This window comes from Pseudonaja textilis, chromosome 3 (genome assembly GCF_049901715.1).
Source record: "Pseudonaja textilis isolate UNSWEBS1 chromosome 3, rPseTex1.2, whole genome shotgun sequence".
Classification (NCBI taxonomy): Eukaryota; Metazoa; Chordata; class Lepidosauria; order Squamata; family Elapidae; genus Pseudonaja; species Pseudonaja textilis.
In genome coordinates, this window is record NC_141992.1 from 106,355,503 (window position 1) to 106,373,069 (window position 17,567).

A 17,567-nucleotide genomic window follows, 5' to 3' on the forward strand; every position below is an offset into this window, starting at 1 on the left:
GTATCTCTGGACAACTGCATAACTGGATAGAAGCATTCCTGTCAGACAACAAATGGTCAAAATTGGGAGTGTCCTATCAAATTCTGTACCTGTCAACAGTGGTGTCCCCCAAGGCAGTGTTCTAGGACCAACTCTCTTCATATTCTACATAAATGACCTCTGTGATCATATTAAGAGCAACTGTGTTCTCTTCCCTGATGATGTAAAGCTATTCAATGCCACAGACAATACTGCTACCCTTCAAAAAGATCTTGACTATGTATCAGAATGGTCAAACAAATGGCAACTTCAAATCTCAACAAATAAATGCTCTGTCTTACATATTGGCAAAAAAAACAGAAAATAAAATACAAGCTGAATAGTCAAGACCTTGTTGATGATCCAAGCTCTGTAAAGGACCTTGGAATACTCTTCTCTAATGATCTAAGTGCTAGAGCCCACTGTAACTACATAGCCAAAAAGGCATTAAGAGTTGTTAACCTAATCTTACATAGCTTTTTTTCTGGTAATATCACATTACTAACTAGAGCATACAAAACATTTGCTAGACCAATACTCGAATACAGCTCATCGGTCTGGAACCCACATTACATATCTGATATTAACACAGTTGAGAAAGTCCCAAAATATTTCACAAGAGTTCTCCACTCATCTACTCGTTGCAGAATACCTTATGCCACCAGACTCGAAATGCTAGATCTAGAAAACCTGGAACTACACTGCCTTTGGTTCGATCTAAGTATAGTATATAAAATCATACATTGCAATGTCCTACCTGTCAATGAATACTTCAGCTTCAACCAAAACAATACAAGAGCACACAATAGTTACAAACTCAAGGTTAATTGCACCAAACTTGATTGCAGGAAATACGACTTCAGCAACAGAGTGGTCAATGTCTGGAATACTCTACCTGACTCTGTGGTTTCTTCCCCAAACCCCAAAATCTTTAACCTTAGACTGTCTACTATTGACCTCACCCCTTTCCTAAGAGGTCTGTAGCGGGTGTTCATAAGCACACCAACGTGCCTACCATCCCTGTCCTATTGTTTCTTTTATTTTTCTTATATGTACCTATTTCATGTATTCATAACTATGTATATACTTATACCTATTATCTTGTAAGTGATTGACAAATCAAATAAATAAAAATAAATAAATAAAAGCTTTGAGCATTTGTATATAAAATTTAAGACTTTTATTTCTGTCCATGAATATGGTTCCTGCATCTTCTCATTGTTGTTTGGGTTTTTCTTTTTTCCCATCACTCCTTACCTCTTTGTTTGATTTGTTTTCTTGGGATTTATGATTGGTTTTGTGTTCTAGAGATTCTAAAGATTGGTCACCTTCCCCCCTCAATTTTAATTTAAAGCCCTTTTAAAAAAAATATTTTATTTTATATAAACTATCCATCTTCCATTTAAACAGTGTGTCGTCTGGGTACAAATATCTTGTGCAATAACAATTACAGTTTATACATATTCATTACTTTAACATTAATACTCTATTCTTACTTAATATTGATGTACATAATATACCTGATTACTATAACAATCCCCATCTGAACATATTTAATTCTATTCACATGCTTACTATTTTTCGCTAGCCTTCTTTAGTTTCTAACTTCTATATTTATTCTCCAGCCATGGATAAAATAGTTCCATATCATATAATATTCAGTTTGTTCCTTCTCTTTAATCACAAGTGTTAGCCTGTTCATTTCTGCACATTCTAATATTTTCCTGATCACATTCTCATCTGTCGGAATCTGTTCACTTTTCCAATTTTGTGCAAATACAATTCTAACTGCAATTAATACATGAATAATTAAGTTTGTCTTCTCTTTACTATAAGTTTCAGGTATAATCCCCAACAGAAATATTTCAGGTTTTAAATCAATATGTTGCTGTATCATGTTTTCCAACCACGTATGTTTTTTTGTCCAATATCTTTTGGCTTCTACACATGACCAGCACATATGATAATATGATCCAGGTGTCTGATGGCATTTCCAACATTTAGCTGATTTATCTTTAAACATCTTTGCCAGTCTTGCCGGCACAAATTGCCATCTACAAAACATCTTATACAAATTTTCTTGGTATGCAGTTGACATTGTTAATTTACAGTTTCTGTCCCATAGTTTCTGCCGTAGCCCATGCTATCATTGTCTCTTTCACTTGTTCTTCTTCCATTTTAATACCCAATAAATAACTATACATTTTTATCAGTTTCTCTTCTGTTCCTGTTAGTATTTTATTCAATTTTGTCAATTCTTTATAGAAACCATCTAATTTAGCATCTTTTTCATATCTAGCCTGTATTTGCATATACCAAACCATATCGATCCCTTGCTTCTTTAATTCTTGTTTAGTTCTGAGCTCATCCTGATCATTCAAAATGTCTTTGTATCTAACAATATTTCCCATATTGATAATATTTGGATGAATAAGTGCTTCCATTGTCAAAAGGCTGGTATCTTGAAGTAGTGCTGTTCTCTAATTTTCTCCCATATTAACAATAAAACATTTCTTATATAATGTATTTGAAAGTAACCGTGTATCTTACTTTTCCCATACCAACCCAATTACAAATCATGCCCTCCAGATCAGGGGTTGCCAACCTTTTGGACCTCAGGTACCACCAAACTCATAATTTTAGATCCCAGGGACCACTAACTGGTTCTGTTCTAACTGGAAATGGTTCTTGCTTTCTAGCTAAGCACAGCCAAACCTCCCTTAGGACTGAAGGTTTGCTTGCAAGCAAATTCAGTGCAGACTCACGGCAAGCAAATTTGAGAGACTGAGCTAGCCGATGGCAGATAGATAGATCACTGAATGATTCTGTGAGCAATTCAATCTGCCTACTTTGCCTGATTTTGGATAAAAGTTGCTTTTTTATAAAAAAAAAATCAATATTTACATACATGGTGCGTTGTGAGTTAATTTTGTAAGTTTGCTTGCAAGCAAATTTTATGTGACAGACTGAGCTAGCCAATGGGAGATAGATTGATTTCTGAATGAATCTGTGATTCTGTGAGCAACTCAATCTGCCTGCCTGCTTTGCCTGATTTGGGGTAAAAGTTGCTGTTTTTGTAAAAAAAAATTCAATATTTATATAAATATTTATAATATTTACATACAAGCCATGCCCAGCCAGTCACATGACTACCAAGCCACACCCACAAATTAGACAGAACAGATGATGGTCAGAAAAAGGAAAAATAGCAATTTAGCAGTCAAGTTTGCCGGGTAAGGAGTGGGCGGGGAGGGTTTGTGAGGCTGAGCAGCTTTGTGTTTCTGCACAGTCTGGATTAATTGCTTTGGGGGGGGTGCTCTGGGGGTGAGATTTCTCCATGGCCTGCCAAATTTTTCTCATGGCCCACTGGTTGGCGACCACTGCTCCAGATAATCTTTTATTCCTCAATACAATCATTCTTTCATCCATTGTTAACACTGCGGCCTGCTAGTATAGCAGTTAGGTAGTCCAAACCCTCCTCTAGTTCTTGTGTCCTGTAACATTTTAAAGTTAATTCTTGTTTTTTTCCCTTGCCAAATATATTTTAATATTATTTTATCAAGATCTTCAAAATATTTTTTCTCCAATTTTATCGGAATTGTTTGAAACGGACAGAAATCTTGGCAATATATTCATTTTGATTGTTGCTATTCTCCCTATTAATGATAATTGCAATTTTTTCCAGATCTATATTAATTTGTTGTATCAATTTATAATAATTATCTTCCTTAATCATCACACATCTTGCTGTTAACTGAATCCCTAGATATTTAACTTTCTTCGTGATCTGGATATCTAATCTCTTCATTAACTCTTATTTCTGCTTCTCTGTAACATTTTTAATCCTGCCACTTCTCCATACTCTTCTATTTTTTATTAACTTAGGTCCTGTTTCTAGTGGATCTTCTAGGATAAAAACTAAATCATCTGCAAATGCCTGTAGCTTATATTTTTCCTTTTTTATTTCCATACCTTTTATCTCCTTATCTTGTCTGATATTCCTATTTAGTACTTCTAATATCAAATAGTAATAGTAACAAATAGTAATGGCGACAAGGGGCATCCCTGCCTTGTTTCCTTCTTAATATTAACCTTTTCAGTCATATCTCCATTTACCATCACCTTTGTGGTTTGTTTAAAGCCCTTGTGATGAGTTGGGCCAATCTTTTTCCGAGTAAATTTTCTCCTGTTTTTGTGAGGTGCAGCTCATCCCTTGCCAAGAGTCCTTCTTTTAGGTAATGCAGTCCATGGTCCAGGAAACCAAAGTTTTCTTGGCTACATAAACCCTTTAGCCAGTTGTTTATTTCTATGATTCCTTTTTCCCTCAACGAGTGTTGACCTTTTGTTGGGAGTACTGATGAGATACTTGTGTTTTTTGCTTCTTAACTTACTTGCCTTAGTTGCTTATAATCTTTCAGTATTGTATTCAGGTTCTTCGTTGTGTCATTGTCCCAATGTGAAGGAGGAAAGGGGCTAATCTGTGGACCTAATTATTTTGGTTAGGTTCTCCACCACATCCTTGATTTTTGCTCCAGGGAGACAACATATCTCCCAAGATTGTATGTCCAGTCTGCAGATGGCTGGTTCTGTTCCTTTGAGAATAGAATCTTCTATCACCAACACTCACCTTCCTTTTTTGGAGGGAGGGGTGCAGTCTGGGGTGCTTTTCTGTTTATCTCAGGTGTGTTTGTTGATATGATTTTTTTAAAGGGCTATTTGATTATGTCTCTTTTCTAGATGTCTGCAAGTTTTCTTTGAGGAAGGAAAACTTGGACCTGCATATTTTCTTCTGGGGGGAGAAATCGATTGGTCAATTTTAATGGGGCTGCTTCTGGTTGGGTTAGATTGGACAGTAGTGATTTGTTAGATATGGGTTAGATATACTTGCTTTTTTATTATTCCTTCTATGTGTGACACATCTCCATTTGTCTTCCTCCAAAGGTTTATCAGCAGGATCACAATATATTACTATATTATAATATTATTATATATTACATAGTATGTATCATATATATATATATGAACAGGATCATAACATAATAAATGATAAATGAAAGCATTCTGCTATGGCAAGGGTGTCAAACTCAATTTCATGGAGTGCCACATCAGCATTATGGTTCCTTCCTTCCCTCACTGCCTCCCTCCCTCCTTCCCATTAATATCTCCTTCATTTTATCACGTTGCCTCTTTCTCTCAGTCAAAACTGTGTGGCCTCTGAGCATTTCCCAAACCCCGAGTTCTTTGAATCTGCTAATACTTTACTCATATACTGCCATATATAAACATTCATTTTCCAATAATGAATTCACTATTGGTTTTCAAGGTCATATAAATTAAAATAATTCCCAAACTGACTTATACTTCCTCTTTTACCTTTAGCCTTTTTCCTTAATTCTTCTTCTACTGACTTGTTTCTGTGTTTTTTTCTTTTGTAGGGGTGAATACAGGTGCAGTTGGAAGCTACATCTATGATAAAGATTCTGAAGCAAAAGCCCAACCTTGAGAGCGTTTTTCTAGCCAACTATCCACCTGCTCAGCCCATTTGCACTGATTAATCTTGTGTGTAAACATAGTAAAACCTGCTTAAAAGAGATAGCTGTATCTGTTCTTTTATATGCTCCCCAGGCAGGAGATGATATTCTGTTTCCTTTTCAAATTTTTAATGGCTGTGCTTTTAAAAAGACAGAGCTCTTTCTCCCCCAAGTTTCTGATTTCACTTCAATTCTGTGTGTTCTGAGCAAATATCTTTGCTGCCATTATTTTATATGACAGAACACAATTTTGCAATGTCCCCTCCAGCCTTTGGAGTTCATTTTTTAAAGGTACAACTTACCATTCACTATTAGTGGCTGAACAACTGGAGCAATAAACCAATTATTCAGGGAGGTAAAAAAAATCAGGTATATTTTTGAACAAGGCTATTAAATATAGAATGATGCCTCCTAGATTGAGAGCTAAGGTTCTTACCAGCTATGGATTACCTTTCTACATAAAGTTTCATCACTGTCCCTTGTTGAAGCAGATGTCAGCAGCAAACTCTTCCTAGCAGCTGACATAGGGTCCACTATACTTAGCTGAAGCAAAAGAGTTGTTTTTTGAAACTAGTTTGTATTCTTGAGGAATGTGTCAGAAATTATGACCCTACTAATGTTATGCCAGACATTATATGGTCCTAACTTGGATATGGAAATATAAGTTATTTATGTATCAGTCACTTGCATGTATACATCGAAAATATTATTGCTTACCAACCAAGCAACTTGCTATAAAGACCAAGCAGCAAAAATGGGAGAAGTAGAAAGAGACACTGCGTGTGTGTTTATATGTGATAGGATGGGATTGTAGCTATTTGCAAAGGAACCAGTTCTGATCTTATTTATATGCTTGAAATTTATTTATAGCCAGATAGTAATGTTCTTTTTTGCTCTATTCTTCTAGTGTTTTTAGCAGCCCTGGGTCCTAAGTTCAGAAGGCACAATTGAAACTAATTAAGAGTATGAGCTGAGGTAGCATTGTATATTTGCATTGTAAAAGCTGCATTACCCAACCTGCAGACTAATTTTTCCAGTGCAGGATGCTTATCTGCATACCTTTTGCAATTAATAAAGATGTTTTACAACTTATGTTTACTGTGTTTGAAGCTGTTCTTTGTAGGAGAGAAGGGGTGTAGTTCATCCTAAGTTTAAGAAAATCCTTTATTCACAGAGATGTCTGGGACAATTAGGCACCACCCCCTTGGTCATGCCCATTTCACTCTCGGCCATCCACCATACCCAAAACAAAGCAGACTTTCTCCTGACAATTCTCCACTCCCCAGCCCTCCAGTCCTAGCCCCATTTCTGGAGGCGCATTTCTATCTTGTTAATTTGGTGCAGGGGACAAAAAGCTGCACCTCCCGGCAGCCAATCAGGGCAGCAGGAGACAGGCATTTGGGGGGGGGGGGTGTCATGCAGCCAAAAAAGCTAATGCCAGATATTCAAGAATTAAGATTTGGAGGGCACATGTAATGACCCGGGGCATGGCACAAAGGCAACACAGCCAGAGAATAATTATGAGTTCCTTTATTAGCTCTAACTTTCCCCCCAACATCCCTGTTACTCTCTGGTCTGGAGAAAAACCTCACCCATGAACTTGTAACAACATTTGGCTGCAGATACTTCAGTCCAAATGTTGTAAAGAGTAAACTTCAAATTACTTCTGGTGTGGAACAAAATTAAACACGAAAACTATATAGAAATTCCAGTTCCACATTAGGAGCACTGGTATGCCCAAATCTTACAAATATGGGGAAAATTGTCTCATATAAGGATATACTAAACAAAAAAGGGGAATTGAAAGCCAGACTAGAATTAAAAGAACAAGGGGTGGATTGGGAGTGGTGGTCATACCTATAAATACAGTCATGATATGTACAGGATGTGAAAATGTGGGATATTAATAGAGAACTAACGACATTCGATACACTATTAGTGGGGATTGATGATAAATTGATCAAGGTAAGATAAAAATATACCAATGAGCCAAAACCATGAGCCAAAAATTTTGGATGCAATATTGAACTGGATAGATGGCAAAAACTTTGCAGGGGGGACAGGAAATTAACATTGGCCACATCATATAAAGAGAATTTGTATAAAACGTTTTATAGGTGGCATCTTCCTCTGGCAAGACTGGCCAAAATGTTTAGGAATTTATCCCCGAATTGTTAGAAATTGGGCATTGATAGAATTACGCCCTTTCTATCTACGCTGCAAGAGAATCCAGGAATGGGATATGACTACTGACATCATAGAGCTGAGACTATAAAAGCAATCAGCCTTGGCTGATCGCCATCTTTTAGGCGAAGATTCTTGACAGAGTTAACGAATCTCTGGAAGATAAACAAGCAAATTAGATAAAATTCCCCCCCTCCCCCAGACATACCAGGGTGGGGCTGGGCTCTCTTCTCAGGAGACCAAGCTAAAAGGTGACTAGCAGAGGTGGAGGCAACCTTCCCCCCACCCTCCACAGAAATATCAGGGCAAACCTGCATCTCCCCAGACTGGGAGTTCTGTTGAATCTGATCTCTCATCTGTGCCAACGTCTTCTCAAACTGCTTTTCTAAAGCAGCATGTCTTCTCTTCTCAGCCCTAAGCTCTGGTTTGGAAGTCTTTTTTGGAGCTAGGGCTTTGGCCTTGAGTTTAGCAGCCATTTCTCTATTTGTAGAATGGCCTTTTTGTCTTCTCTTTTTTCTTGCAGGGGCTTGAGAATTGAGAGGTTCTTTTGGCCCCTTAGGGACTGCATGTGCAGCTTTCTTCTCCATCACACAAACAGGGCAGGCACAAGAGGCGCTGTGAGCTTCCCCACTGCTAGTACTGCCTGTGAGCTTTAAAGCTGTGAGGCCCGATCCACAATCACTTCAGTGGGACAAAATGGCCTCCCGGCCTCCCAAAATGGCCACCCGCCATGTGCGGCAAGCACTGGAACAGCTTCACTGCCTCCTCAGCTCAGTAGGTCCTTACCAGCCCAGAGCAATCTTGCGCTGCCCTAGAACAGCTGCAAAGTGGCGAAAAACAAGCTCTGGAGTCAGTTGTGAAAGCGGGGAGATAAGCAGCAGCGTGACAACACATTTCGATCTTCAGGCTGTGTGGGAGCTCTGTAGAACGCTCCCTGTAACCACAACCCCTTTACGAGGCAGTGCAGAAGCCTCAATGCTGCGGGAGAGTGGGTCCCCGCCCTCCTGAAGCTTCAAACCGGAGCCCCAGGAGCAGTAGCAAACAGCCGAAAAAGGCAAAGAGAAACCAAAACACACTTTAAATTCTTTGAACTCAGACAATCTCCTCCAGATACAAAGCTCCAAGTCAAGAGCTGAGTCAAAAAGATGGCGAGCAGCCAAGGCTGTGTTTTTATAGTGACAGACTCAGCTCCATGACATCAGTAGGAGGAGTCATATCCCATTCCTGGACTCTCTTAGCAGTGTGGAGGAGAAGCAAGCAATTACCAGGCACATATGTGGTGAACATGCAAATATGCAAGGAAATTTTGGTGACAGATTCATAATTGGCTAAAACAAATGGTGGGACAACATCTAGAATTCAAGCCAGAATTATTTTTATTAGGAATTACAACAGAGAGCTACATCACAGGGACAATTTATTTAATACTACACATCCTGACAGCAACGAGAATGGTATATGCCCAGCAATGGAAGAGCGAAAATACACCTCTAGAAAGAGAGATAATAAAGAAAATACTGGTTTGCTCAGAATTAGATATTAACTCTAAAACTAAAAAATAAAGGGGAAACTGAGTATTACGATACATGGAATAGATTTTACAGATGATTGCAAATGAGAGGTGGAAGTCGGAACATAAAAGAGCTAGATAAATAGACCCAAAATGTGACACTATAAATGAACTAAAAGATGTATTGTGATCAAAATAATGGCAACAAAATTAGTAATGTATAAATAATATGTATGTTATTTGTGTGTTTTTATTTTAGCATGTATGGCGGAGGAAACGCCAGGATGGTTGTTCAATATTTATATACGTAAACAACAATAATAATAATTTTATATATATAAAAGAAAACTTCAAATTATAAATCCAACAAGGCAAGATAAGGTAATAAATCCGGCAGAACAAGATAAGGAGTTCCAGAAGTGAAGTAACACGGCAGTAAATCAAACCAGTTGGGAGGATGCCAGGAACTCAGATAACAGCAGCCAACACTAGGTAAACTCAGTTTGCCCCTCCCATCTGCCTCTTCTTTACATTCCATCCCGTTATGCCTTGTGAAGGGAATCAGGGCCCTTTCCTCCCTTGTAAGCCATGCAACCCATGTTGCTCTCTTCTCTGTTCTTCCCTGAGTGCCCTAGGATGAAGAGGAGGTGGGCAGAAAGAAACATGAGAGCAGCACCCACCCACATCTCTTTTCGGCTCTTGAACAGTGTCCTTTTCCTAAAGGCCTCTGGTTTGATGCACCCGCCCTCTTTCCGTGGTACCCCTCCAATGCCCAGGTTCAGGAAGGGAGGGACGGATGGAATCAGAACAAAGTTTGTGTCGTGCGAATACCTCACTCGGTGGCATTTGACATGGAGTGGGGAGGTATCTTCCTGAGAGAGGCACAAAAAGCCATGGCTGCCCATCTTGAAGGAGGTAAGTATGCCCAAGCAAGAAACAGGGAGACAGGGAGACAAGGGTCTGGTGGGCCTGGCTACTCCCCAGCTGCCTGCAGCTGCTTGTGGCAAAAGCTCATGGCTCCCCCATCCAGGAAAGGGGCTCCCTTCTTTGCTGCTTTTTCTTCAAAGCAGAAAACCCTGAGTAGAAGAGCCCAAGCTCCACAGGACTCCCATCTTGCCACATTTTCCCACCAAATCTCTACTTTGAGAAAGGCAGCCCTTGGCACTCACTGACATCTCCATTATTGCCTCCCGCAATCAAGTTATTCCCATAAATCAAAGAGAGCCCCCCGCAGAACAGACCCCCCAGGTGCCAGTGCAGGCACTGATGGGCAAGGCAGGGCAATCTCTGCAGCACTGCAATGGAGAAATGGGCAACAGAGCAGCCAGCATGAGGGAAGGAGGAGGCCGCTTTCTCTCTTTCCCTGCTCCTCATCCTTCCTTTGTGCTGTCCACCCCATTTCCCTTTTCTCCATTGCAGTGCAGCACCCAGGATGCACTTTGATGGGGGGACGGGTAATTTAATAACCGGTTTGCCCAGGGTCAGGTTGGCCATTGCGGGAGGCTCATCCTACATGTGCAGCAGAGCTGGAGGATGGGGATGGGGATGGGCCACACCTCCCACAAGGGCTAATGTGACCCTGGGTGTACCAGTAGTTGATTATTTGAATCCCACCACTGCAGAAAATCCTGCAAATGGAGATAAAAATGAAACCAGAACTTTTCCTCTTGGGTCTAATGGAAAAAGAACTAGAGAAAAAATTTGAGACTTTGTTACTATATGTGTTGACAGCAGGAAGACTACTGTATGAGCAAAACTGGAAGGACACTTTGATTTCTACTATGTAAGATTGGTTGCAGAAGCTGATGAGTAGTGATTTGTTAATGTCTTATTCTACTGTAACAGAATTGGAAGTCAATATTTCTTTTTCTTCCCCTATCCCTCCTCACTTTTCTTTCCCCTTTTCCCTTCCCCCTCATTGTCCTCTTATTTGCTTTTGTATTTTGTATTTTATACCTTATAACTTAATAAAAACTATTGAAACAATAGAACAGATAAAACTATTGTTTTTGTTATTTGAAAAGAGTGCATTCTCCTTTAAGTTTAAATAACAATAACATACCATTTGAATTGAGCAATTCTATAATAGCTAACACCCTAGAAAATAAACTCTAGATGGATCTTGACAGACTTTTTTTATAAATATTTTTTTTTATTTTTTTTGCTTCAACAATCATCATTGTGTGAACCGTGTGGTTCCAGAGTGTTTTACATTTTAAAACAAACATGACAATAATTTCATACTTAATACTGTTGAGATTCTTATATAATTTGCCAGTAGGTCACTTATGATATTAAATTATCAATCTTAATTATTCAATATTACCATATGTTATTTTTGTGTCAATCTCTATATTCTTAACATCACTTCTTTTATAACAGATACTATATTAATAGTCATATTTGCAATGTTTAACGAAGTATAGAATTCTAATATTCTTTCATAAATTCATATTAATCTATATTTTCCATTATTTATCCCCTTTTTAATTCTTGATTGTGCTATTATATTTAACGCAAAATCCCTTTCTAGTCACATTTTAATACAAACAAAATAATATTCATATTATTTATGTTTCACAAATTATGCAATTCTAATAATAATATAATTACTTTTATCTTATGCTATATTTCACCATATTCACATACTTATGTGGAATCATAATCTTTTTCCCCATTAGCCATTGTAAATTAACATAATACACATATTTTATTAAATTAATCCCTTTCTAATCACATTTTAGTACAAACAAAATATTCATCTTATTTACGTTTAACAAATTATACAATTCTAATACCATAGTTATTTTTATCTTATGCTATATTTTACATTATTTTTATGTCCATCAGATTCCACATATCATTTCTTTTTCTGCAATAAAATATCAATTTTCATGTTTATTACAGTTAATTAAAAATCCTTAGATTTTATGTGCATTTATATGCATTTATGTGAAATCATAATCTTTTTTCCCTTTTAACCATTGTCTCTCACTCTCATTTAAAGCTTTAACTGATCGCTTCCTAGCTTGTCTCCCATGTTCCTCTTTATCTTTATCTAACATTTTTTGACCATTCCTTAGTCATTCCTTCCTTTTCTGTTACGTTCCATTGTCTCATTTTCAAATTATCTACTCTTACCCCGTCTTTCTCCCAAGAAATTCTCCTTGAAATTCCACTCCCTTTGGCATCTCCCTTAAAATACTCTCCCCTTGGTTTATTACATCAATCATTGTCATTTTTAATGTTATTTTCTTTTTATCACTTCTATTTGTTGTTCTATTTGTTCTATTTTTCTAGTTGTTCTTCCAAATGGCTCCTCCTCTTCCTGTATCTCGTTTTCTTTCTATTATTTGCATCTCTATTTCCATATCTTCTGCCATGTTCTGTATTTTATTCAAAATGTCCTCAAATCTTCTATTCATGTCTTTTATCATGTCTTTTATCTCCTGAAGTTCCACCACAATTTCTTTATAAATTCTGCTTATCTTTGTTTTTATTTATTCTATTTCTTTCTGTCCAAATTGTCCAATAGTCTTTTATTCATTCCAAAGTGACTTTTCAGACTAAATTTCCAATGCCCAGGAGTCTTTATATCCCAATATTAGTCCATTTATTCTTTTAAATAGTCCAAGGGTGAAACCTTCATAAATTAAATTAAATTTTATATTGTAGCTTTTCAGGGTCTTTTAATAATTCAATTCCCTTTTTTCCCCTTGCTCTCAATTCTCCTTGTCAAAAATTTAGGGATCTGTAATATCTTCTTTTAACAGCAAGTGGCACCCTTTAATCAATTTCCACTTTTCTTTTTACTGTTCTCAACAAACTTTACCAATATTTCAAGAAAATAGATATATATTCCTTTTTTATAAATAGATTACTGCAATTTAACAATGCCTATCCAAAGCCACAATCTGTCTAATCATAAAATCCAATTTTCAGTTATTTTTTAGGAAATCCTTTACTTCCATTTTTCAGTTCATAAAATTAGGTTTTTATTTTAAAGATTCTGCTCCAATGTTAGGTTCACTGCCAGTTTTAAAATCCTTATGAGTCCTCTGTTTTGGATATCTTTATCAGGGTTGTACTTAAAGGTTCAAAAATATTCTCACCCAGTTTGCACACTATTCACTGTCTCTTCGCTCCTGCAGTCTTGGATATTCTGACTGTCTCCATCTTCATGGCAGCCATTTTGGTTGCTGCTGCAGCTCATCTTCAGATGAGGGGCTTTCCATGTCATATATTCCTTATAGGAGAGGTGCAGCTCTCCTCTACCTGGCAGGTGGTCCCCCTTTACTTCACCACCCTTCCAGGGTAGCTATAGCCTTGATTGGGGCCCTCTGACGAGGTGAGCTCAGAAAGGGGTTGCGGAACTTGCAGTCCTTGCTTCTGAAGGCGACGCAAGTCCAGCTGGAAGTCCGGATCTTGACAGACTTGAACACTGGGACCTAGCTAACAAAATGTAGAGAAAAGTAGTCCTAATCTTAGGCAAGAAAAACCAAAAGTACACATATAGACTGGGTGAAACCAGGCTTAATAGCAGTAACTGTGAGAGGGATCTTGAACTCTTAGTGGATAACCAGCTAAATATGAACCAGGAGTGTGCGCTGGCAGCCAAAAAAGCCAATGCAATCCTAAGTTGCATTAACAGAGGGATACAATCAAGGTCATACCACTCTGTAAAGCCTTAGTAAGACCACGCCTAGAGTATTGCATCCAGTTTTGGTCACCACACCATAAAAAAGATGTTGAGACTCTAGAGAAAAGCAACCAGGATGATTAGGGCACTGGAGACTAAAATAAATAAAGAACGGTTGCAGAAACTGGGCATGGCTAGTCTAGTGAAGAGGACCAGGGGAGACATGATAGCAATGTTCCAATATTTGAGGGGCTGCTACTTTCTAAAGCACCTGTAGGCCAGACAAGGAATAATGGATGGAAACTGAACAAGGAGAGATTTAACCTGGAAATAAGGAGAAACTTTCTGACAGTGAGAATAGTCAACCAATGGAACAGCTTGCCCTCAGAAGTTGTGGGAGCGCCATCACTTGAAACTTTCAAGAAGAGATTGGTCTCCCATCTGTCAGAAATGGTGTAGGGTCTCCTGCTTGGGCAGGGGGTTGGACTAGAGGAACCTACAAGGTCCCTTACAACTCTGATTATCTGTTATCTGACTCAATTCCACTTGTGTTATTGAATGCTGACTAGCGGGGGTTTCCTTTTGACACATGTCAGTAATGCTTTCTTTATGTTGAGTGACTGCATCAATCTAATATTACTCCAATTTCCCAAAACGGAAACTGTTTTAACACTTCAGAACGCCACCCAATCAACTCTCTGAGCTTCATCACTGGAGACTTTCAAGAAGAGATTGGACTGCCATTTGTCAGAAATGGTGTAGGGTCTCCTGCTTAGGCAGGGGGTTGGACTAGATGATGTACAAGGTCCCTTCCAACTCTATTAATCTGTAAATACAAATTATTACAGTCTTGATAAATGCAGGTGGTGTTCTCAAACCCACCAAGCCTCAGAAAGGGGCAGGGGCATGGTGTTCCCCCTTCCCCTCCTGTGACAAAGAAAATCCTGCTAGAATCCACACTTTCCTACAAAGAAAAAGCACTGGATGTTGTCCTACACTGAAGTGGTGTAAACCCATTTTTACACTGCCTGCTGTTGGAAAATGCAAACAGTGCTAGGGAAAAGAAAATCAAATGTGTTGCCCTGCCAAGACTTCCAGAAGACTTCTCTGTCAAGCCTACAATTCTAGTATCACCTGGTGTCTCCCAACCAAATCACAGTTCTGGATTGGGATTTGGGGAATCCCTGTGAGTTGATCAGCCAATGATACTGTTTTATCATTCTGGCTTTTCTGTAATTCTGGGCCGACAATTTGGCTGTTATCTTGTTCAGGAGGTGGCTCAGGACCGAGTGTTAATTTGATTTTCCTATAGTCACCCTCCCAGCTTATATTTGGGTGACATTTGTCTAGCCAGGCAAGACCCAGGATTGCTGATTGGCTCATCTTTGGGACTACTATGAACTGGATTATTTCCCAGTGTTCTCCTATGATTAGTTTTACTTTTTCGGTGATTTGCATAGCTGGACTTCCCCCTATCATGGACTCATCTACTTGTTGGAATTGAATGGGGTAGTTAATGTTTTTGTTTCTATACCTAGCCTATGCACAATCTCAGGACTGATAAGGCACCGCAAACTACCAGTGTCAATGATGTCTATGGGCCCTTCTAAGCCCGTGCGTGTAACAGTTGATGTTCCTTCAATTTTAAAAGGTAGATTGGCTCCACTTACCATCTGGTCATTTTCTTCACTGTCTGCATCTTGCACGATGGGTACTCCTGCTGCCACAGTTCCCTCCCCTGTTGTTCGTTGGGGGTTGGGGACTCGATGACTTGACACACAAATTTGCTTTTTTCAGGAAGTTTTCTAGGTGCCTTTTTCCATTTAGGGGGAGCGGGTGCTCTCCCTTGAGGTACTGGGGCTGGTGCTATGCATTCTGATGCTTGATGCCCTTGCTAACCAGAACAGAAACATTTCATGGAGGTTGGGGGGGCTGCTGTTTGACATCCTTCTCCTTGGCATGGAAATAAGTGTCGTGTGAATTGCCTTTTTGGTTGTCTCTCAGCATTGCTCTTCCTGTGCTGTCTGAGCGCGTTGTCCATTCTTATGGCCATCCTGTACCATTCATAGATTCTATCTTCAGGCAACCCATGGCACAGGCAGATTTTTAACAACTTCTCATCCATGCTTGCTTGGAAATAGTGCACAAGTAATCTTTGAGACCAATGCCTGAGATTAGTGGCCAGGCGTCTGAACTGAAGCAGGTCTATTCTTCTGTCTGATGCTTTTTATTTCAGCTACTGCTTCTTGTGCTTGGGAAAAATCCTCAAAATGTGAATGGAGCTCTCTTAGGAAGTAATCCACATTATTTAGTTCAGGGGCTTCTTCATCATTGAGCTGGGTGAACCATTCAGATGCCTCTTCCTCTAAATTATCTCCAGGGAATTGGACTAGTTCTGCCTCATCATGGAATTCATTTCCATGTATCTCGATGTAAGACCATATTCTATTCAGGAAAAATGCAAATTTACTTGCAGTCCCATCAAACATGGTTTTAAAAGGTGTTGGGGAGTTTGCATGCAGTTGTGGCGGGGGAGGTGGGGGAGGTGGTGCTGCAGCCTAGGCTGGCCTCATTTGAGCTTGTTCCCAAATCCATCCTCTGCCTGGCTAAAAAGCCCATCCCGAAGGGATTTGGTCAGCTGGAGGTAAACGAGGTGGGGAGAGGGCTCGTTCCTCAGTGGATTCTTGGTGGACTCCCCCTCCTACTCATCCCTCTATGTTCCACTCTTGGAGGTGAACGATATGTTGGGATTATGGTTTTTGTGAGATCCAGAATAATGTCAGCTTTCCAAGTGATTAAATCCATTTAAAAATAAAAGAACAAAGTCCATCTTCAAAAAGATTTATTTTATTTAGGAAAGCATCAAATTGGCAAAGTCCATGGTAATTCTGGATCTGACTCAACCCAGAATTACCCCACAATACTATAAGTTAGAAACACCCCCCAAAGTCACATTCTCCAATAGTTCAACATTGCTTGATGTCATAAATCTCCACCTCAAGGAGTCTATGCCCAGACAGCTGTTTCCCACAGGAAGAAAGACCACCTAGCCAAAACACTCTCTTTATCTCCACTCTTCCCCACTTAGGAATGTGTCGAGCCCGAAACCCTTCCCCCATGACTGCCACAGAGAAAGTAAGAAAAAGAATATATATTAAGCCTAACAAAAATGGCTACACACGTCAATTTTGGGCTTGACACAAGTACTTCATTTGGGGGTGCTTTTGAAAAGTATCCAGTGAAGGCAATATGGTGCAATATGGTGCCAGAGCACAGCTTCGCTCAAAGCCTGAGAGCACCTTGCACATGCCCAGAAGTACTCTTCTTGGTTTGCCTGAAGCCTAGGAACACTCTGTATATGCCTGGAGGTACTCTTCCTGCTTTGCCCAAAGCTTGGAAATGCTCTGCATATGCCCAGAGGCAGGGGTCACCAAGCTTTTGCAATTCCAAGGAGCAACTTGCAGTGGGGTGGGGCTGTTGCCATAGAAACACTCCAGAATTCCCCTCCCATAGAAGCACTGTCTCAGATTTTTAGTGCTCTCAGCTTTGGGCAAAGAGGAAATTGCATCTCTGGGAATACATAGAGTGCTGTCAGACAAAGCAGGAAGAGTGCCTCTGGGCATATTCAGAGTGCTCCTGGGCTTTGGGTAAAGTGTGAAGACTGCCTCTGGACATATGCAGAGAG

General features: G+C 39.3%; 1 protein-coding gene across 2 annotated transcripts in view; it reads left to right on the top strand.

The window, feature by feature from the left end:
• The window catches only part of CRIP2 (cysteine rich protein 2), a 161,750-nt gene that overhangs the window by 136,901 nt on the left and 7,282 nt on the right, over nucleotides 1-17,567 (top strand). The window contains exon 8 of one of the 2 annotated variants that reach the window (XM_026718744.2): nucleotides 5,454-6,641. The exons of the other annotated variant lie outside the window; for it this stretch is intronic. Within the exon in view, the coding sequence (XP_026574529.1) occupies nucleotides 5,454-5,521 (68 nt within the window). The 3' untranslated portion in view covers nucleotides 5,522-6,641. Of the gene's footprint in view, nucleotides 1-5,453; nucleotides 6,642-17,567 lie in introns of those variants that run through there. 2 annotated transcript variants of the gene reach the window in all.